At 35.0% G+C, this 24,065-nt stretch overlaps 1 protein-coding gene across 1 annotated transcript in view; it reads left to right on the top strand.

Annotated features, from left to right (window-relative positions):
- Window positions 1–945: 945 nt before the first annotated feature.
- Window positions 946–24,065, top strand: part of LOC135072674 (ATP-binding cassette subfamily G member 4-like) — a 109,732-nt gene continuing 86,612 nt past the window's right edge. The window contains exon 1 of the mRNA XM_063966682.1: window positions 946–1,304. Within this exon, the coding sequence (XP_063822752.1) occupies window positions 1,064–1,304 (241 nt within the window). The 5' untranslated portion in view covers window positions 946–1,063. The remainder of the gene's footprint in view (window positions 1,305–24,065) is intronic.

The following is a 24,065-nucleotide window of genomic DNA, read 5'->3' as shown; positions in this document are numbered from 1 at the left end:
ATGTTGACGTTAATTCATAAAAAAAACAATTACATTTTTCTTTCTTCTTTTTTTTTCGATTCATTTGTTTTTGCGGCCAGTTCTCATTTGAAAATCAGTTTCGTGACGAAGCTGACGAACGACTTCACTGACCTTACTCAATGCATCCAGCAGCATGCCATCGATGCTTAGCTAATTACCACAAAAACTATTGTTCGACACGTTTGGTTCTGTCATGCATACTTAATGTCAAAATATATTTTCGTAGTTAATTAGCATGGTACTTGTGTACTTACATTTAACTCTATCTACATGTAAGGGCGAAGCAAATACGAATATGATTGTTTTCTCTTAACGTATTTTTTAAACATCGTAAAATACCAAATATGAATCATCTAGGTTGTTGTCAATATTTAGCGACGTATATTTTTCTGCCATAATGACGTTTTGTTTACAATGAAGTCAATGAACCACATACCAATTTGTTATTAGTTTTATGGTGAGAGAAGCTGCTATGCTGACGACTGAGTGACTGACATTTTCCTCTTCAATGTTATTTGGTCTTGCTGCTAATGTTTTGACGTCATCCACACAAAAACCAAAAAAATAATTATAAAAAATATTGATGAACATTTAACCATTAGGTACCGAAAACATCTCATTTAATTAGAAAGGGATTGGACATAAACAAATTGTGCAACTGTTACACGACCGTTAGTATCATATCGAGCTAATTACCAATTGAAAGCTGGTGCTTAGATGGTTAAATATCACGACCCGGCTAATAGGCTGCAATTGCATCGCGTAGTAAATAAGTTGTATAATAGTGTTGTTAGTCATTCTGCGACTCTGCCGTCGACCGCACGCCCGACGCGACGCCTGCGCACGAACCATGCGCGATGACAGTCGGCAAACGCGCGAGTTTTATTTCTAAATTCTTAGCTGCCAGTATTTTCGGAAAAAACTGAATGACAACTTTTGAATTCTTGAATTCTAATTCGTTTTTCAAAATTTTAAATTTATTTTGAGTGGATTCGAAACTTTTTATTTTTGTTTTGTGATGTGATATAGTTCTTACTAAACAATGTCTGTCAATGTGCCTCTAGTTCGCCGAGCTATCGCGGGGGCTGCTTTAGCTCACGGTGCATCGTCTCCCCCTAATCCTTTAGAACTAGAGACTCCAACTCCAATCCAGGAAAGCCAATGGACGCCAGCTGCTTTAGAAAGAGCCGGGTCAACTTTAAAGGCCCTCAATCGCATGGCTAAGAGACCGCCGGTCCACATTCTCTTTGAAGACGTTGGATACACCGTTAGTTCACATAAAGGTAAGAGATGATCCCAGTTATTTTAACATAAGCATCTACAGGATAAAAAGGCAAGGCCGTTCCTTTAGTTAGTTCTTTGTAATGCGAATAGGATGTTATAAGAATGTGCCCTCAACTTACAAAAGGATTTACATGTTCAAATCGTTAGTTTTCTCAATATTTATGACAAACTCGAGTTGACAATTTTTATAAGTTCCACAGCACTGCATCAAAGTGCACCACAAAGCATGCATGCGTGCATATAGGCAGCGTTTATTTAACAAAAAAGCCCGTATTGCCTCTTCTATACGATATTTACAAATAAAATTAAGGTACTTTGTTACCTGTTCTCAGAAATAATGAAAAGGGTCTTATCTTTTTTTTCCAATATACAATTCTCTAAGAAACATCTCAAAGAATCGCGTTATTTTTGAATTGTTATACGATAACGAGATCGTTAGTGTTACGAAATACGTAAAAATATAATGGCTTCATAAATTAATTGTGATATATTTCATTTGTCAGTGAAGTGCACTTTTGAAATGTTTTCTTTGGTGAAAGTATTTGTATTTTATTGAGAACATTCTTATCCTTCGTTCGCTTCAACATATTTCTTTTTTCTCAAGTTTCAATTCTAAAATCAAATAAAACGAAGTCCTATAGAAACAAGTTTTTAGAAAAACGCACCTAGATCTCCTACGCTGGGTGCAAATATGAGTCATATTAATAGGATCTACTTAAAAAAGGCACGTACTTTTTCTAAATACTTTGTATACTTTTTTTTTCTTTTAACAATAAACAAAAAAGACAGATAAAGAAGTAAACACACGTTTTGGTTTAATAAATTTGATCCCACCAGTAAAATCAATATTAATTTTTCTGAATCAGTAGTTAAACTCAACTAACATAATTCAATAAATTATCTCAATAGGTTTGATGTTATTCTATTATAACAAAAAATGTTTAATATGACTCGTTTAATTAACATTTTGACCTTTGACATTGTTTTTAATCAAATTATCTTATACTAAATCCTTTGCCTGGCCTTGAAAAAAATATATTTCGTTGGTTTTGAACTTTATGTCATTTCAATAAAGTTCAATATATGGTCACAACAATTTAACCACCAACACTAAAAAGTCAAACGGCAATTCATCATTCATTAATGCCGAACAGCATAATATTTGCAAAATTAATCAGTTAACGTAATTTATATAATGTGGAAAGTAAATAAACACAATATGTTCACAAACAACATTCAACATCATAAAAGCATCAAAATATAAATATCATCATCCCACAGATGTAAAAATACTCAAAAATCACTGAAAAATCAGACGGTTAGGTATTACAAGGTATAATGATAGAGGATTAACATAAAAATGTGGTTTATAGCACTGCTAGGGATGTACATACCTATGGTTTAGTCTAAACCGTTTAGACATTTATAGCCACAAAATGTTAACTTTTCACAACTCTTCTTTAGTTTTAGTTTTCAAACAGGTGTAAAAAAACTCATAAATCACAGAACAATCCGATGGCACAGCAGACAATTGTATGTAACTGATACAAGGCTTACTGATAAAGGATTTGCTTAAAAATGTAGTTCATTATGCACAACTAGTTATGCAAGAGGTGAAGGTCTTAAAAGCCACAAAAAACTAAATTTTTCACAACTCAATTTATTAGTTTGAGCATTGCTATAATCACTCAAGCTAAAAATCTACATAAAATATATGCGTACAATTAGTTTTGAGTCTTTAGTATTTTGAAGACATAGTTTTGAACCTTTAAAAAATTCCTTCACGCACAAACTGCATTTAAGGGCTAAGAAAACTTTACTAGGTCAATAAGTAATTCTACCACTAATCGGTAGTTAGTATAACTTGAACTTGACCGGTTTGCGCTGGCTACAACGCGTAGTGCGAGGCTATGTATATGTAAGCTACGTAATCGCAAACTTGATCGGCGGTCTATAAAATTGTCTTGATGTAAAACAATGTAAGAACATGCAGGAAGCTTCATATTTAATAAGTAGTAGGTAGTTAGGACCTTTTTAAACCTCGATTTCGTGATCGGTTTAATTTAAAAATCATTAAGGCTGGGTTGCACTATCTAACTATAACATTGACAAACGTCAAAAATCTGTCAAACTCCATACAAAAAACATCGGTCATCGTTAAAGTTACGGTCAAAGTTAGGTGGTGCTACTCAGCCTAAGAAATTAATCTGTGTCATTTGTTCAACAGTGGAAGTCATTAATTTACCTCAAACGAACATACAATTTCAAAAGTCAAATATCAATGTGTACCTACTGGATTTGTTGTATATTGTACACAAAACACAAATTTTCTGATGTTACACACCTAATCAACATTATTAATGTGACATCGTTTAGGTTACTGATTATAATCACAACGCCAATACGAGTATAAACTTTATACATATTATTTTATATATTTTCAAACTGGATTTAATATGAGCTACCAAATAACAAGCCTATCGTGTCATGGATGTATTTTATGGGGTTTACGTCAATGTACTTTGACTCCTCTCATATATTTTAATTTGCAGCGCCCAACAGGGTCCATAATGATCTTTATTATAACACACTGCTATCTTATGGAAGCAATAAAGTTATTCTTCTTCTTGTCTTGTCGACACAGCGTCGGCCCAAAACTCCGCCACAAGAATGGAAGAAGAACCTATTAAAGATATTGAATTATTAATTGTTTTATATTAAATCAGCACTGGATTTTCTCGAAGCAGTAGCAGGCTTAATGCTATAAATTGGGACATGTAAAAATGTTCTTTTTAAAACCAAACAACTGGTTTATATTTCCAATAACTTTATCTTTTAGTAAAAAAACTCATAAAACTAATTTATTTTTGCAAGTAGGCTTTATACTTTTACTCCTCCCTGTATTAACCCTGCCTGCTTCGGGACAATAAATGGGCCAGTGGTGTGAAGAAGCAGCACAAGAAACTCTAAAAACTTTATGTAATTCGAATTGATGATCAAGTTGACAGTCTTGGACATTTTGTTATTATTTTTTAATTAAGGCTATCCAACGGAGCGTACATCTTAGTAATACAAGATGCACCGTTTCCAAAGCTACTTTTCATAGCGTTGCGTTTATTAGAGGCAGCCACTTGCATAAGTTATTATTGCAAAACTTGTAGACGTAGACTTATACAGCTATTCCTATACATATAGTTCTAGGTATAAATAATGTTAAGTTGTAACTTCTGTAGCAGTACTTATTAATTATTTTAATTTATATCGTGACAGAATATACATTAAGAATCATACTCATTCATTACGCTATATCTAGAGCTTAGACTCTACATTTATAGAGCAATACTTTGTTAGGGTACAATAGATTTTGTTGGTGTACCTAATCTATACTATACTTAGGTACTATACTAAATATTATAAATGCGAAAGTAACTCTGCTGTCTTGCTTTCACGCCTAAACCACAGAACCGATTTTGATGAAATTTGGCATAGAGATAGTTTGAGTCCCGGGAAAGGACATAGGATAGTTTTTATCCCGGTTTTTAAAACAGGGACGCGCGCGATAAAGTCTTTCTGTGACAGACACAATTCCACGCGGGCGAAGCCGCGGGCGGCAAGCTAGTAAATAAATAAATACTAATTGAATGCGCTAGCGTAGCGATGAAAGAGAATAATAATTTGGTATACCAAGTTTTAATCATAAATTTACAACAATGAACGTGTTGCGTGACCAATCCTTACACCTAAATACATTATTATTCTGTGCTTACACGAATAGTCTACTCGTAATAATGATGTACTAATTAATTCCACAAAACATTTAGGTAACACTGTAAATTAAATAACACCTTACGTCACCATACCTGATTGAATGAATACTCCAATTAAGCGTACAGGTATTTTAAATATTTTTCTGTACCTGGATTGAGGAAAAAATAACATGAATTCAACTTCGATTCTAAAGTCCATTGACACCAACAGCCCTTGATTAAAATGTTATTGCAGAACCATAATGAATTAAAATACTTACACTGCTCGTCCAGGCTTGCTGCACTCCTAAATTTTTAATCCATTATGGTGGTTTTTTAGTCACTTTCCGACAGACAAGTCAAAGAAACAATCTAAGATTTCTGTTAAGCTCTTTCTAAAATAAAAACTACCAACAACAACTTCTATACCTACTATAGTGGTATAACTTTCAAAAAGTAGACAAGTTAGTTGCTTGTCTGTCAATTAAAAGGAATTTATGATTGCAGTGGAAAAGTGGAATTTGGGGATCGTTGAATTACCATTGAGCGAAGGGCCGCTGTCAGTCCGACCCTGGCCTGACTGGTGACCCTGACTGTGACACACGTTGGAAAGATTATAAACTAGCTTTTGCCCGCGGCTTTACCCGCGTGAAATTTAGTGCCACAGATTGGCATACATTATAGCCTATATGTTAATCTGGGTTACAAAAATTAAAACTGTAAAGTTTCAACCAAATCCGTTCAGTAGTTTTTGCGTGAAAGAGTAACAAACATCCACACAAACTTTCACCTTTATAATATTAGTAGGATAGAGGTAACATAACCGACTCTGTGGTCGATGCAAGACTACTTATTTTCGACCTAGAAGTCCCGGGTTCTGTTTCAGTGGGAGTAAAATTTTGTTCTCGGTTTCTGGGCTTCTTAGTCCGCCTGGCGATCTTATCTCCTTACTTAAATCTGTCACCATAGCAAAATGTTAACAACATTGTTTATTTTGATAGAGTTCCTTTGAGGTTGAGGATTCTAGTAGGCCTAGGATTCGCGCCGCGATAAGCGGTTATCACGCCATTTTATCGATTTTGCTTATACATTTTGCTGTCGATAAAGTATATCACGGCGCTCATCCTAGCCCGTCAGGTGAAACTCGCTTCCACCTTCGGCTTTTATTGTGTATCAATAATGGAAAAATAATAGAGTCAAGTTTATATTATTACTAAGTTTAGGTAATATCACGGTAGTCTAATATCACAGTTTAACACCGTATTTCAATCTACTAATGGCTTTTAAATCTGCTCGGATTAATCCACACGAAATATAAAATATTTCCGTTGTAAACACACATAGAATAGGTATAATGCGTGTGAACATAATGTATGTACTTGTAGGTACACGAAGACTTTTAACTTTTCTAACTTTGTCACACAATAAGTAGGTAGTTACTAGAATCAACAAGTATTGTAATGCTAATTAGGTAAAAATGAAAAAATAGCAATTATTTAACTACAAAACACCCACAAAATTCTTAACCTGTTCATTGCCTATACGACCTTGTGTTTTATTCTCAATCGCTAACGTAACGAACACATATATCTTCGACGTTGTTATGTCAAATAAAAAATAATGATGTCTCTAACGCAAAAACTTTCTCAATAAAACTATCCCTTGAACATTCTTGCGCATAATTCGATCCTGAAATTGAACTATAAATAAAAAGCAGAAGGCAAGGGCCTAGGGAGGGTTATTGATCAATCTGAATATCGATGGTTTGTGATACGGTCGATTATGTATTGTAGAATCGGTTAAAGGTAAGTCTGAGATGTGAAGCATGACCTTTTTCTGACTATTCTCATTCATAACCTGCTGTTTCGAACTACCAAGCTGTCATATTACATCACTATCATCAATGCTTGTTATCTTCGTAACTGGTTCTTAAGGTTTTAATAAATAAATATCTTTATTTGCATAAAACAAATTTATTTAATTACAAAGTTTATTATTTAACTGACTTGTTTTTTTGCGGTTCTGGTAAAGTAGAATAGGACCACTCATCTCTTCTCGTGGATTTTGTAAAAGACGACTATGGGAATGCGAACATCTTGGGGAGGCTCAAGCTATCCGACCAGAGTGTGAGTGGGGAGTAAGGGGTAAATTAGAGATGATCGTCTCTTCATTACACAGAAAAAATAAGAATCTGATAAGGATGATGGTCATGACGGGAGAAGAAAGTTCATGAGTGGCGACCACAAAAAGACGTACCGTGAGCAGGCCTTCCACTAGGTGGACCGACGATCTGGTGAAGGTCACGGGAGGTACTTGGATGCGAGTGGCGCAGGACCAGTCTTTGTGGAAATCCTTGGGGGAGGCCTTTGTCCAGAACGAACGAACGGTGGTCATGACCAGTCTTTTCTCTTTATCGATCCAGAAATCGATTTTTAAACTCAACACATCCCTACTCGAGAAGATGAGAATTCCGTGCGTAGGCTATCGGAATCGTCGGCAACAACTTTTGACTTTTAGGGCGCACATAACTAATGAATAAAGTTGCCCCATTGAGCCAAAGCCCTATTGTTTGAGTTGAGCTCAACCACGCGGTCGGAACTAACAAGTCTTACTATTAATTATTCCGATTCGTTTGTCCCAAGCTAAAGACGCGTAATGAATGAAGATTATTATATTGAGGGGGGTTTATAGGATAAGTTTACCATAATGAGACAATAAGTGGGAACTTTTGCTAACTTTCGCTGAAGGAACGATTTTGTTAAAATTTATTTCTATTTCTCCCAATGTAGAGTTCTAAACTTAGATTTCTTATGATATAAGTTTTGAACCTTTTTAAGTTTTGAAATGTAAATTTGAAATAGTGATTCTCGTTTCAGCCGAATGACGTCCACTGCTGGACAAAGGCCACCCCCAAGGATCTTCACCGCAACGTTTGACTTTGTCCACTTTGACGTTGTTTGGCTGTAAAGAACAACACATTACATTGTTAACAGGACATCAGACTGTTCTATTTTGCTGCAAAACCACACCTATGATGGCTACATAGGTTTTAATAGTGTTTGGCATGACATGCCCTCAACAGTACATTCCGCCTTTGACAGAATAGACTTGGCATACAACAGCCTAGCAGTCCCGAACTCCTAAATTATGACTGGTCTGCCGCGTGTTAGCTTCCCTCCGTTATTTAGTGCGGCGTGACGCGTGATCAGTCACGCTGGGTCTCAGACCTAAGTGTGAAAGATTTGGGTACATTGTTCACTTCGCTCGTCTTTTATATTGTTCGCTTAGCTCGTGAATACTTGCGTTAGATACTTGGAAGTATATAAAATATTCCATTTCAGAATTGATCTCTTATTTTATTTTTAGGAAAAAATACTACGTTTGTGGTAAATTAAGCCGGGTAATTTTTAAATCTAGTAACCTTTACATGCACTGTAGGTAACCAAAAAACATAGCGAACCACGTACACACTATCCCCCTTACTAATAACGTCACCTTACGTTCAACGAGAGTGTAATTTTTATTAGTAAGGGGTATGTTTTTTGGTTACAGTGCATGCAACGGTTATGGTTACAGCTCGCTAATGAGTACCTGGCTTTAGAGAGTCGTTCTCCTGCAGTGGAGAACAAATTTTAATGACCTGATGTCGACTATAAAGACAATACTGTAAATTACTGAATCTGATACATGCTCGTACATGGACAAATAAAACTGTTTTTATGATGTCAACTGCTTACTTTTTAAATAGTTCGTGAGATGCTTGATTCTTGGAACTGGAATAGGTACGTCTTACACTTCGTTATAAATACGTATAAATTGAATTTCCTTAATTGTAAATTTATTACGCAATAAAATTACTCAGATGTTTTCCTTGCTAATTAGTTAACTGTTCCTTTATTACTGGGAAAATACGGAAGCCATTTATAAATAGTATATTTCCCAACGCGTTGTGTTTCTTTATTCATTGCTTATTACTTGTAATAAATAAGCATAACATTGCTAATGCTATTGTTTGTTTGGAAAACATAATTTTATCTTGAAGGTTATAAAAATTAATCACTGAAGTGGAAATTGACAAGATTGTTCCTCAGAATTATTTTGTGTGCATAATAATAAATCAAATATGTTTTAATACTATACACATTTAACTTCTAGATTTTTTTAAATTAAAGTAAAACATAATTATTACACAGCAAATTGCGAGACCCAAATGAGCTCCCTTCACATTTTCTTCAGTGATTCTGTGAGTATTTTTCCTCTTAGATACAGCGTTTTCACAAGTTCGTGTAAATTAAATCTGAATAGGCTTCGCAGATTGTAAAGCCCACCAGAGTCAGAAGTTTCGGCGAATTCCCGCCTATTCGGTCGCGTCGCTCGGCGGAACGCGTGACAATGGTCCGAATCGCGCAAACGCCGGAAAACGCCGGCGTACGGGGCTCACGCCGTTTTGCGTTTAGATATTGCGCCGGCTGCGGTCGTAGAGATGTACCATTTGGAAACATGGTTCAGTTTTGGAAATATTTCCAATAGCAGAAGTTGAGACTCTTTAGGAATAATTGGGAGTAATACCAGAGTCTGGAAATGTTGGGGAAATCTTCCGGACCAAAGTCTCCGTATAGGTATCTCATTTCTAGGTTGGGATAAACTTGATAGTAGACTATCGAAAGTTATGAAGATTAGTTATTGTAACTATTATAGAAAAGTCTCTATAATATGTCCTGTTATTTTCATAACGATTATCGTATTTAAAAGTTCTGTTCCCGTTGTGTCTTCTTGTTATGTAGGTATAGCTATTAGTTCGAAGTTATTACTTGTTGTAGATTTTGCGTTGTTACGCAAGTTGCAAGTTATACGCTGCTTATTAGTTTGTTAGACATACGTGTGTGAGAATAGGGACTTCTACGTACCTACTACACTGCTGTACCGAAGATAAGGCTCATAAAGTATCAATTAAGAACTCATTTAGTCGATTGCAAGCTAGCGAGAGGAGCAAATACGCATTACAAGCCCGTGATGACCGTAATCGACAAACAGAAGCAGTTTTTTTATACAATTAGCTCAAGTTCGCGCTTTATGGTTAAACTAAACACAGTGAGAAAATCTTTCACATTTTATACACTAAACACAAACAACACTGTCGATTCAAAAACAGCAAATGGAATATTACTATCGATGTTTGAAAATATCGGCGTATTCAAAACAATTTCAACGTCAAATCGTCCGTCAGTCCGGCGGGGCGGCGACAATAGGGCGCGTAACCGGCGGGAAACACCGCCGACAATCGCACCGATTACGCTGCGTGCGATTATCTATTGTAGCTGAAACTGCAGCGCTTAAACGCTGTACTGTCACTGCGATGGTATTCCCAATTGGGTACCTAGTTGTTGACAACAAACGGAACTATTCCTGCCTCTCGTGTGTAGCCAAGATCCACAGCTTGAACTTCAATAAAAACCCAACCAGTGAAGGTCAAGGTTGTTCCGGGGGAAAGTTAAACTGTCATTGGACCTGCAACGAAGTTAATCAGAAGAACATAGGAGGAGTTCGAAATTAAGGTTCGACTTCCCTCCAGTGCAAATCGGATGTTATTGACACAGAACTTTAAAAAAGTACACTTCAATCTAGCCCTTAAAACTGACTTATTTGCATACTTATTAAAAGAAGAACATACCTACTCGTAACAGGTACTTAAAAATATCAATACCGAATGATTAAAGCTGTCAACCGGCCAATCTTCACTTGGAGAAAAAACATTCACAACAAATTATGTATGTATACGATAACTACCAATAACACTTAAAAACTCTCCACACCAAAAAAGGTCAGATGTCACTTATAATTGACTTTTCGGATCTACAATAGGCGACTTCCTCGACCTTTAGGCATCTCATTTCGAACAGCTTCCTCGAAGCGCTTTAATTAAAGTCAATATTAAAAACATTACTGTCACGCCCTAGCAAAGAAGGAAGTAGGCTTCGAAAACAGGCACAATTAAAATTTAAGGATGCGAGTTTGTTCACCTTCTTTTAGGGATCCGTATCTTTTGGTTCTAAATAAAATTTAGGGAGTTCTTTTCACGGAAGAAATGGTTGATATTAGGAACTTATTTGTGTTCTATAAATCTTTTCAAACATTAAAAAGTGGGACTTACGATAAAAATCTTCATAAACGAGTTTATTATTTACGTTTATTATCTTCATCGTTTTACAGTGTATAATAATGAAAAGTTAGGCAACAAGTAAACTTGTAGGTTCCCACAGGTAAAAAAACATTTAAACAATTACCTACTTATGAAAAAAGTACGGAATCCTCTCTATCCAAGTGTAAGTAGTATGTATGTACTTGGCTCCAAGACGCGACCGCTTAATTTTTTCCGACCTCTTCAACAATCATCGTCATATTATTATTATTTCAACCAATTTACACAAATCTTTAATGATTTATACCTTTTTTCCATACTTTTGAATCTGATATGGTAGAAGCTGCATTAAAATCCGGTGCACGTTTCAAAAGATCTAAGCATACTGACAAACTCACAATCTAAGCGTAAAAAAAATAACTTTGTTTTATACTATGTTAGCAAGATCAAGTCGGTAGTAAGGCGTTGTGGTCATTAGATCGATCCCCGTCGACCACTGACTATTGTGGTTAACCTACTACTAACACAAGCACAGTTAGCTTACCTAGAGCACTGGAAATTGCTAGTTATCTTTGCAAGCATACAAATAACTTGGCATAGACAACTGAAAAAATAATAGTAGGGGAGCCCACGATGCTAAATGGGGATTTACTCGAGCGAAAATACAGACCCCATCAACCTTTAAACTACAAAATCAATGGAAAAAATATTTCATTAATGTACTAGCAAATGTACTACTTACCATTTGTAACGAATCTCAACCATAATTTAACCACAATATAATGTTACACAGAAATGTAAGGTTGTACGTGACATATTTAACCACTGAAAAGCAATAAAAGTTAATTTCAGACTGCAAAGTGTACCTGGTCATATTTTCATGGTTGGAAAAATTTGAAGCTTTTTATAAAACCAAATTTGCATTTTAGAAGCAGTCACGGGACTTTTTTTGGTAAAAAATGAAATAGCAGCTGAAAATTTACAAACCTAAAAATTCAAAAATACTACTTCATAGTTTTAAACCGTATTTTATTTAATCAACAAGGTTTGGAGATTGAAAAAGAAGTTTTTTTTTCTCACTTTCTAACTTGCCTTCCTTCTTTCTTCTATAGGTAGTCAATAGCTTCATATTTCTTTCAATTTCATACACGTTGTTATTTCTACAACGCTACGTAATATGCATTCGCGTAATTCACTTTTACTTTTATATTACATCATAATAATAAATAATGTTTATTACTGGAATCTCTTACTAATTGAAACTTTTTATTACAGGTATGAGGCAAGCTCTACATAACTGATAACACATTATTGGGTAATTATCATTTTATGATTATCACAAAATACATGGTAATAAAAACTCACAAACTTTATCGCTTTTAAAAAGCAATGAATACCCTAAAAATTACAGACTTTGATCCTTAGGCTGAGTTGCACCATCTTACCTACTTTAACTTTGGAAATCGCCAAAAATCTGTCAAACTCCATACAAAAAGCACCGGTTATTGTTACTGTTACGGTTAAAAAAGGTTGCAACTCAGCCTTAGAGGCGATTAATTATTACTATCGACCTTTGCGCAGACGCAAATCAATAACGCCAAATTAAATTCAAATTCAAAATATCATTCTGGGAGTGGGTAGTCAATGCGAAAAAACAACGAATGTGCAGGTGTCAAAATGTCCATACGGACCGGCTGTTAATGTGGCAAAAAGTATGAGCGTCGAAATGAGCAATGGTTAAAATGATCTGAAGTTAAAATGTCTTCGGGTTTATTCGAACAAGCGTCTTATTGTATAATAGCTAACGTGAACACGTGTTTAAATGCATCAAGGTAAAAATGTCAAAAAAACTCTTTATTGACTGGACTACAAGAACATTGAACATTTTGACATTTAATTTTATTAATTTAATCATGAGCACAATTATATCAGTTGATCATTTTATCTATCACACCTTTTGTTGTACTTGTATTTTGTGATGTGTACCATTTGTCACTAAACCATTGTAACCATGGTAATAATGTACATTTTGACACTGGGACTTTTTGACGTTCTTAGTTTTTGCCACACTAACAGCCGGTCCGTATGGACATTTTGACACCTGCACATTCCAACCGTTGAGCGTTTTTTCGCATTGACCACCCACTCCCAGAATGCAAAATATTTATGTATTTTGTATACTAAGACATTTATAAAGATCTTATTATAACTAATACATGTGCAATGTGCATTATGCATGCCTACTTAACAAAATACTGCATGGTCAAAGAAGAGCTGGTATGGTAAAGTCAAACTATGATTATATTGTAAGTACAAGTAACAACAATAATAATTTCTCTTAAACCCCTCAACAAAGTGGTAACCGAACATACCAAAATCATAATTTCAGCAATGTAACATTGAAACTCCAGCAAAATGTAACAGAACAAACCGGCAAAACTCTCAGTGTAACAACGTTGCAGTTTAGCAAACCTAGTTTAGAGCAAATTGAAACCGTACGCACGTTGCAGCAGATTACCGACTGCGGCGCCTTCTAGCGGCATTCGCGCGATTTACGGTAGGGCTGCCTCTGTATCAAACGGCAAAATGATACTATACAGTGTGTTATTTTTAAATTAAACAAAAAGGAAGGATTAGTGTCATAGAAAAAACTGACAGACTTTGATCCTTAGAGGCGATGAAGCGGCACCCGCATAATTTAATATGCTGGTGTTCTAATGTTACGCACTGTTTTATACATTTTTAGATTATTTTTCTTTCCCTTTTTTTTCAAAGTCAAAGTCAAAATTTCTTTATTTGTTTAGACTAATAAATAGTTTTTACAAATCGTCATTTTGCTCTTAAGGAGCCTCTACATGTCTCATAATCTTTTTACCCTACCAGCGCTTCGAAACCAACATTTGGCAAGTGCTGAGAAGAAGCGCCGCAACAAACTCAGTCACACTGTCTGCCGGTTAATATAAATAAATATAAATAGTAGTAGTAGGTACATTCGATTCAGGAGCAGTTCACTGAATTTACCATGCATTCTTGTATGGTGTATCTTATAAGAATGGGTATACAAAATTGCGTGGTATATTGAACAAGGTTGTGACGTGCTAATATCTAGACTTACATATTAAGATACTAGTAGAAATGACTCGCATACATAAATTTGAATAGATTTTAATATTTGTTTTTTATTTTAAATAGATTGTTTCACTACAGCCAGTCACTTTAATTTTGCAAACTGCACTGTTTGGGCCACCAAGATACAGGCTATGCCTAGTTTGGGGCCCACTGTTATTGATAATACATCTTGCTTTTTTTTACTTTTATTGTTAACACATCTTGCTTTTATTCTTTTGTAATGCAAAATGTAACCTGTGCCTATTTTTAAATAAATACTTTTGTCATTTTTTTATGTTAGGGCTACCTCTGTATCAAAGGGTGAACATAAAAATAAAGACAAAAATATTTATTTATTTAAAATGAGAAGGTAACATAAGGGTTTACATTAAAGAAAGAACCTTAAATGTAGATTCACATTCGAGTTTAATTCACAACATGCTCGAGTTTTATCCAATTTTTCAAGCCTGAAAAATTCTGTTTACTTCTTAGATACTTCACTTATTTGTTACTTTCAACAAGCTTTTGATTCTAAAGAAATCTTACTTAAACATTCTTTTGAAAATAACTTACGGTAAAAGTTACAAATAAGTAGGTATTCATCTACAAAAGAAAATTCAGATCGGATATTTCTGTCTACAAACTTTCATAATACTTTTTAACAATAAATCTTCATAATATTTTATACTCAAACTAGCGGCCGCCCGCGACTTCGTACGCGTGGAACCCGTTTTGCCCCCTTAGGAGTTTCGTAAAATCCTTTCTTAGCGGATGCCTACGTCATAACATCTACCTGCATGCCAAATTTCAGCCCGATCCGTCCAGTGGTTTGAGCTGTGCTTTAATAGATCACTATGTCAGTCAGTCAGTCAGTCAGTCGCGCAATAAACCGAATACTTTATGTCGAATTGGTCATTAGTTAAAAGAAAATAGGTACTGCCTAACTACTTTTTATCCACAGAATACCTTTTGTTTGTAATGTTATCGAACAACAAAAGCCGGAACTATCACTGCTGTGCTTTCTGTTTCTGAGAGGCTTCCGGCGACTGGGACCGCAATTAACTGGGACCGCGGTCCCAGTCGCCGGATCCTTAAAAATTAAATAATATTCTTCCGGCAACTGGGACCACTCGTAAATGATAACTGAAATAAAAAAATGTACAGTCACCCGAACATTTTTTAGGTAAAATAATTGAAGAAAAATCCTTTTTAATTTAAAAACATTAACATTAATATAAAATATTTATTTAAAAACGGCTACTTGACCTTTAAATCGACGAAGCTTTAGTCAACTCATACTGCTCAAAAATTATACCGCGGGATTAATTGTCCACATGAATACTTTTATTATTTTTCTTTTGTCATCTCATAGGGTCATTTCGCCTGTTCGCGTCCATTTAGTGCAGTTGGCAAGTTTGACGGCGATAATAAAAATGCCCCAGCACTCATTTCTATGACAATTTTGTGTAATGTGTTCATTATATATTCTATTTTAAGATTAACTTTCAGTTGTATTAGAAACATCTTGCGTTTTCTTTTTAAATAGATAAACTTCAGAATTAGGCGTTATACCCAGTTTGCGTCCACAAAATCCAAATTGCGTCCACCCGTGGACCATTTAGCGTCCAGCAGCTTAGAAAAGGAATATAGGGGTGATATTTTTAAGAATTAATAAAGAAAGATTGTATTTGAACTATTTCTTTATTTAACAATAAACTTAATTATTAAAAATCAACATTAGTCCAGTCAATGAATGCCTTAACGACGGTGTAGAGAGAAATCCATGGAACACAATTTCTGACCTCGGGACTTTATTTAGCCTAGTTAGGTGGTGAACATAGCAAAAGTCCCCGCCCTTAGCCCTTGAGCCGGCGGGGAGAGGGGGGTTTAAAGGTACCACTTTTCGGTTTTTCGCTTAATCCTCGGAAACTATGCGTCCTAGTGACATGACTACTATGAACCAAAAAAAGCTTATTCAATTTGCTACAGGTGAGACAATCAAGTTTTTCTATATCTTGTATAGTTTTTGCGGCATCTGCTCTAGAAGGTCTGTAAAATTGGAAATTTTATTGTTGTCTTACATGTTCCTTTCAGGAGAAAATCGACTAAATCAACATTGAGCAAACACTATAGACATGCGGGAGCATGTTAAGCCTAGTTCCAGGGAGGGGACTGCACCGTGCGTATATTTAGACGAACCAATTAGAGCCACTTTTGACTCCTCATCATTCAAAAACTACTGTGCATTAACACTTCAAATTTGGCTCATGTATTGAGACTTGCAAGATGTACATCAGCTTCAAATTTCATAAATATACCTCAAACGGTTATTTAGGTATTGACGTTCAAAAATCGATATTTAGAGCACTACTATCTATCACATGTGAAATGTTAAAATTTACTGGTTTTTTATTTGTTCCTTTGTATTTACATAACTACCTTTCTGGATGCCAAATTTGAACCTTCGAGGTCATCTGGAAGTGGTTAGAATTTGGTCTATAGGTCAGACATGTAGATTTTTGGACGTCAATATCTAATGAACCGTTTGAGGCAGATTTATGAAATTTGAAACTGATGTATATCTTGTAAGTCTCAACACATGAGCCAAATTTGAAGTGTTAATGCACAGTAGTTTTTGAGTGATGAGGACTCAAAAAGTGGCTCAAAGTGATTCGTCTAAATATACGCACGGTGTAGTCCCCTCGCTGGAACTAGGCTTAACATGCTCCCGCATGTCTAGAATGATTGCTCAATGTTGATTTAGTCGATTTTCTCCTGATGGTAACATGTAAGACAAAAATAAAATTTCCAATATTACAGACCTTCTAGAGCAGATGCCGCGAAAACTATACAATTTATAGAAAAACTTGTCTATCTCATCTGTAGCAAATTGAATATGCTTTTTTTGGTTCAAAGTAGTTATGTCACTAGGACGCATAGTTTCCAAGGATTAAGCGAAAAACCGAAAAGTGGCACCTTTAAACCCCCCTCTCCCCGCCGGCTCAAGGGCTAAGGGCGGGGACTTTTGCTATGTTCACCTCCTAACTAGTCTAAATAAAGTCCTGAAGTCAGAAATTGTGTTCTACAGTTTTCCATCTATAATGCTTTATTGACTGGACTACATTATCATCGTTTAAAACTCACTTTAAAAAATAAAAATAATTCTTCTCAACATTGTTTTAAGTAAAAAATTCTTTATTTCTGGCCAAACATTTTTCAAACAATTTTTGACCTGGACGATCATCTTTGAAATTATTTTTAAACTCTCCGTCTCGAATTATTTTTTGAACAGTATCCAACAATTCTTGCTTTTTACTGGAAATTCACATTTAGAAATGTTAAGAAGCCATTCAACTACTTTTGTATTATTGTTCCATTTTCTTCCCTAAACTTTGAATTTTTGACGAATTTCAATATCTATATACTACATGACGTGACATATCATTGGAAAGAAGAGAAGCTAGAGATGTTTTTATGATCATTGGCAATCCACTATCACCTTTAATTTTTTTTAAATCGAATTCCAAGTTGAAATTTTTATCGTGGTTTGTACCTTTGTTAAACTTTCGCGGCTCGTAACTAGCTATCCAATCATTATCTGGATCTGAAATTGAATTTATTTGACTAAAGGCATATTCGATATTAATATCAAATAACAAAAGCGGTTAAAAACACGCGAGAAAAAAATTTAGGCAGTTTTTAGGTCAAATTTTGGAAAAAAATTAACAAAAACAAAAATATCAATTAAAATAAAAGTAGCTCACTTAGGGTCAGATGGGCGAACTTGTATTCTTAAAATGACCTTACCTATACAAATTAATATTAAACAGTATGTTTTAATTTTTTTTTATAAGCAAGTATTTAACGAAAACAGTGGACGCAATTTGGTTTATTATTATAGAGGATAGGTATAGTTTGCGTCCATTGTGGACGCAAAGTGGAAGTTTTGTAAAATCGATGTAGTAATTCGCGTCCACCTTATTTTATTCATTAAATATAAAAAACATTACCAAATTCATAATAAACATTATACATTTTTTCATCATTAAACTATAGAAATAGCTATCTATCCTAAAATTCACATAAAACAATATAAAACTTACCATCAAACACGCCGCTGCACACTAATTTTTATCTAAACATGCATCGCGTGTGAGCTTCCTTGTTGAACAGCCGAGACTAACTATTTTTCTAAACAGGAATGGTTGGACGCACAGGACTTTTGTCTATGTGTGCGTGCCTCTTATACATTGACGTATTAGCGGTAATTACTTTTCGTTTGATTGGTGTGTTAGTTGACATGTTTTCGAGGATTTTTAAAAGGAGATCGGCAAAATGGACGCGAATTGGGCGATGGACGCGAACAGGCGAAATGACCCTACCGCTTGAAAGAAAAGATAAAATACATTGTACTATTTGAGTGTCTGGGGAAAAAAGTTATACTGATTTAATTAAAAATTAGTCGTTTGATTTATAGTACTTATAGTAGATTTATAGTGGATTTATAGTAAATTCTAAGGGGAAAAATAATAAGCATTAAAATATGTTGTACTACATACATGAAATTCAGTAAATAATTATTTACTGGTAGAAAATGCTTTAAAGTATTCAGTCCAATATTAGTATTTGTATTAATGTATGTAAAAATGGCCTAGCTTAATCTACTTATTGCTAAGCGCATAGTATAAAATCATGTCTAGAACAAGTCAATGATTTTTCGTATGACTGTACCGATTTTGGCCTGAATAATATATTTTTCTAAGTTATCTATGAGTGGTCCCAGTTGCCGGAAGAAAATTATTTATTTTTTACGGATCCGGCGACTGGGACCGCGGTCCCAGTTTTTTGCGGTCCCAGTCGCCGGAAGCCTCCTTTCTGAAGCGTGAATCGTTGTAAGACAAACACAAAGGAACTCTCTTTTCACTTAGCCAGTAAGTATTCTGTTCACTGACTGCACTGAATAAACACTTATACAAGGTGTTGATTTCAATCCTCGCCATATTTTGGGAGTTGATTAAGTAGTTTATTCTGATCACGAATCAGCAAAAAAATAATAATCCGAAAAGAAATTAAAACGAACTTTAACTTTAGTTAGTCAAAGAAAAATACCAATTTACACTACCTACTTTACGTGGCTTCTTCAGTAGGCTATCCGACATGATAAGCGAGCGATCCGCGTAGCTCGATGGTGCCGCAGTGTAAACGTATTGCAATATTGCAAGCCACAGTACAGTGATGATGAAAATATTCGCTAAAATCCTTTTTTTTTTTTGGTGGATAATACGTTTTTATAAGTCATAATAGATCACCTAAATAAATATGGCGAGGATTGAAATCAACACCCTGTAGTTATAATTATGTCCATTGTATCCTTTAAAGACTTGTTACCTACCTGATGAAGTGAATAGCAGGCGTAAGATGAAAGCGAGCTTTTCCCGGAATCCTTAACTAAAAGAAAATAGCTATCTTACCTTCAACTATCGAAATACAAAGATGTTGTTATTTAAAAAAATATCTTAAGAAAAGTTTCATCATCAGAAGGACGACTAATTTTAAACTTTCGCGTTGCATAATTGAATTAATATATCCACGGCTGGTGCAACCCGGTCGAAACGTTAGGCAAATATAGGTAATATTTCAATATTAGCGTTAAAACCTGTTTAAATTAATTCAAGAAGGACAACTATTTGTGATTTACCAGAGGTAAATAAAACAAAAGAGAAGTTTATTTGTTCTTATAAACGTAGGAAAATTCACAGCCCTAGCGTTAACTGCGAGTGGCTGCGCTCGTTATGTATGGAAAAATTAATAAAACCCGTGGAGGCGACTTGCGGCGGGTGCGCCGAACGCATCCTAAACAACTTGGCTCTAGGAAAACACTAGAAGTCTCAACGATGTTTCATTCGTTATTACGGGACAATAAATAATCTAAATTATACTATACATAACTCAAATTTGACTGACTGACTAACTGACATAGTGATCTATCAACGCACAGCCCAAACCACTGGACGGATCGGGCTGAAATTTGGCATGCAGGTAAATTTTATAACGTAAGCATCCGCTAAGAAAGGATTTTACGAAACTCTACCCCTAAGGGGTAAAACGGGATTCACGCGTACGAAAATATTTTTTTTTGACTTGACTAAGGGTTGTGTCCACTGTTTCATCCTTCGTTTTGTAGTGAATAGTTATATGAAGGCGACATTATCCTACCTACTTAGGTAGGTACTAAACAATTCTAGACTTTTCTCGTAATTAAAACAAAATAAATGATACTTTGGTTCTGACGTCAGTGTATAAGCCAAAAGAGAAAAAACATTTTGACATTTAAATTAACGACGAGATATCACAAAAACTGGCTTTAGAACTTATTTTTATTAAGTTCAATATGTTGAATTTCTTTTGTTGTTATTGTTTTTCCTCAAAAGGGCTGAGGCCCCGACTATACTATACAGCTCTGCACTGTCTAGATACTTTTTGGTTGCAAAATGTACCAATTATAACTAGGTATACAATATACATATAATATACAATACATTGGTTTACAAGTAACTACACATTGATTTTAACACGTTGAGTGCGAAACCAGGTCTATAGACCTTGTGTACGTCTCGCTTACCGTGCGGCAAAGAAAATTATAGTCTTCCTCGTCGTGCGAAGGGCATAACTTCAATTGGGTCCAGTGTAGGAAAGTGATGAATATATATCTATCATGTATTCTTAAAATAGAATCCAATGATGTACCTACCTTAATACCAGGTTTTTAGACCTGGTACCGCACGGAAGTAATAAAATGTCTTCACAATGCGAAACCAGGTCGAAGCACCTTGTACCCCGCGCACCTGGTACCGCACCCCACGCTAGCTTCGTGCAGCCAGTGTTGCCTCGCATTCGTAAGAAACGCACATGTCGACATGGCGTCAAGAGAAACAAACAAAATCAAAACTGCAAATTGATTATAATTTAATTTGCTACACGATTTATTGCTAATTTAAATAATGTTTTTGGTGACAAACATTTGAAGTTGTAACTAAATGTTATTAAATAATATGTTTTCTTCAAATATAGCTTATTTAAGTATTTATGCACGTATGTCTTATTTATAAAATATTTAGACTAAATTATTAAAACATGTTTGTTTGTTACTTTTTAAATTTTTTATTAAAACTTAATTTAAACTATCGATATTTGTATTTCACATCCCTAGAATACCCACCAGAATTCCCTACTTCAGTGCGGCACAAGGTGCATAAGCCTTGTATTTTGAATATAGCTATAATTTTTATACTAAACAAGTTATTCACGAACGCCTTTAGGTGTATATCAATAAATGCATTATTATTAATATTCAAAGAAAAAAAACACAATATCTATTAACATGAAGCCAAAAATAAAATTAATATATCTTAAATATTACAAGGTCTTTAAGCCTTGTGCCGTCACAATGTAAGTTTTAATACCAGGTTTACTGACCTTGTACCGAAGGAATGAAAAGTATTAGAAAGTTACTGCCGCAGCAAAGGTGTTAAAACTTTAAACAAAGCGCATAAATGTGACACGATGTATTACGTGTCACATTTATGCGCTTTACATTTAAATAGAGAAGCAAAAATAAAAATACAAGGACACTAGGCTACTTTTTATGTACCCTAAGGTTTAGGTTTTATTCTCTACAGTCATCATTAACATCATTATCATTTCAGCCACAGGACGTCCACTGCTGAACGTGAACATAGGCCTCCCCCAATGACTTCCACATCAAACGGCATCCAGCGCCTTCTTGCTACCTTCTCTACAGTGCCGGCGTAAAAACATTATTGACATTTTATGTCGTACAAAAACAAGTTAAAAACAGTTGCGTCTTGTGTAGTTATAATTAAGAGAGATTTTGCATTAAAATATCTGATATGCTGTGTCGCCTGTACAGTAATTAAAGTGCGCGAAAACCTAAAGCGAAAACAAATGACTGTCACATTTAGTTTTTAAAACCGTTTAAAAAACAAAAAAGTTTCTTAGTGGCCAGGGCCCCAGGGGCGGCCATGGAGTTTGATCGTATATTCGTATACAGCTTTAACACAATGTTATGTAAGAAAGCATCATTACCATTATCCATTACTAATTCTGACACAGTCATAATAATGATGTATGGTAAATAATAAACCAATAAATTTAAAGCTGACAGTTTATTGTAAACCTTGAACCTTGAGGTTTTGACGTCACTTGCTGTAATTATATTTATGGTGGGTATTTAGCGACCGGTTATGTAGAATATAAGTAAGGAATTTACGCAAGTTATGGTGTTCTTTTGACCTTAAATCAACAATCGATATTGTTGCTGATGCCCCAGCCAGCTTAAACTAAAAATTAAATATTGTAATATTATGATCAAATGTCCATATTTAAAACCATATTCAAACAAAAACTTAAAAATAAACGTTAAAAAACAATTCAAGAATGTTTGTCCTATTTTTAACCAACTTAAAAATAAAATAAGGTTTGTCATTTTGCAGTAGGATAGCGACTATACCTATAATAACCTCCTCCTTTTTTTAAGTCGGTTAAAAAGTAAATAGCTGTATCATTTTGCTGCTTTGTGTAGCGTAAGAGTTTGAGATGGTAGATAAGTCACGTGACATTACGCGAACGAGGAACGGCAGTGCATCGACCTCCTTTGAAAAAAATTCAAAGTAAGGCAGTGTGCTCATATTGGCATCTTCAGTCACGCTTCAGTATGCCACGCAATGTGACGTATTATTACGGACAACGGCACATCAAGATTCAATTTCGTTCCAATATCATATCTTTAAAAGTTGATTTTCTCTGTTATGACAGTTTTTCAATTGGGTAGTAAAAAAATGTTTTATATCATCATCATTTGAGCCACAGGACGTCCACTACTGAACATAAGCCTCCCCCAATGATTTCCACATCGCCCGGTTGGTAGCGTCCTGCATCCAACCAGCCTTTTTTTTTAATCTTTCTTAAGTTTAACTTTCACTCTACACGAGTTATATCAGCATTTAGGTACCTGCAATTCAAATCGATTCAAAAATCTACCTTTTCAGGAGAATACCCATCCCTACTCAGAATCACGTGACGTGAAAGTAAAGTCAAAGTGAAAAGTCTAGAAATAGAAAGTGATTGTTACTTTCTGCCGTTACGTAAGAGCCTTACAGGCTAATGACCGCTCGACTTAGTCACCTAGGCATTATCTTTGCGAAACTCGAGATAATTGGGTAAAACTCGTCATGGTGGCTGAATGCAAATATTTTGTTTTGAATATCTGTTTAAATGAGATAAAATATTATTATCTTAAAAATACCACAGAATAATAATAAGTACTACGTACAGAAGTTTTACTTCGCGAAGGTATTTAAAAAAATGAGAATGTATGCTCAATGTCATTAACAATCCTGTCTCAAGAGTCAAGCACCATTTTGTTGACAAACGTCAGTGATCGGCACTGCGCCGAAGCTATAGTGCTGACTTCGGTAAAATGATGTGATGTGAAATAAAAATATGGAGTGATAAGAAAAGGACCCGTTCTAGAACTTATTTATCTCTGTATAAAAAATAAGGCTAGCTCAATAAGATTGATTGTGTGCGGAGTCCTATAAACAACTGGGAACAGAAAGCGATTTTAGTTTTATACGCCATCAAATAACATAGTGTTGGTGATCTTTTCTTGGAGCAGGCTTACGTCCTGCAGTGGACTGCCATTGTCGTCTCAAGCATATGCTGTCTATTGGCCTATCCCACAGATT

The sequence above is a fragment of the Ostrinia nubilalis genome, chromosome 6, assembly GCF_963855985.1.
Source record: "Ostrinia nubilalis chromosome 6, ilOstNubi1.1, whole genome shotgun sequence".
In the NCBI taxonomy this organism is placed as follows: Eukaryota; Metazoa; Arthropoda; class Insecta; order Lepidoptera; family Crambidae; genus Ostrinia; species Ostrinia nubilalis.
The sequence above is the reverse complement of the archived record's forward strand: the minus strand, read 5'-3'. Positions and strand labels throughout refer to the sequence as shown.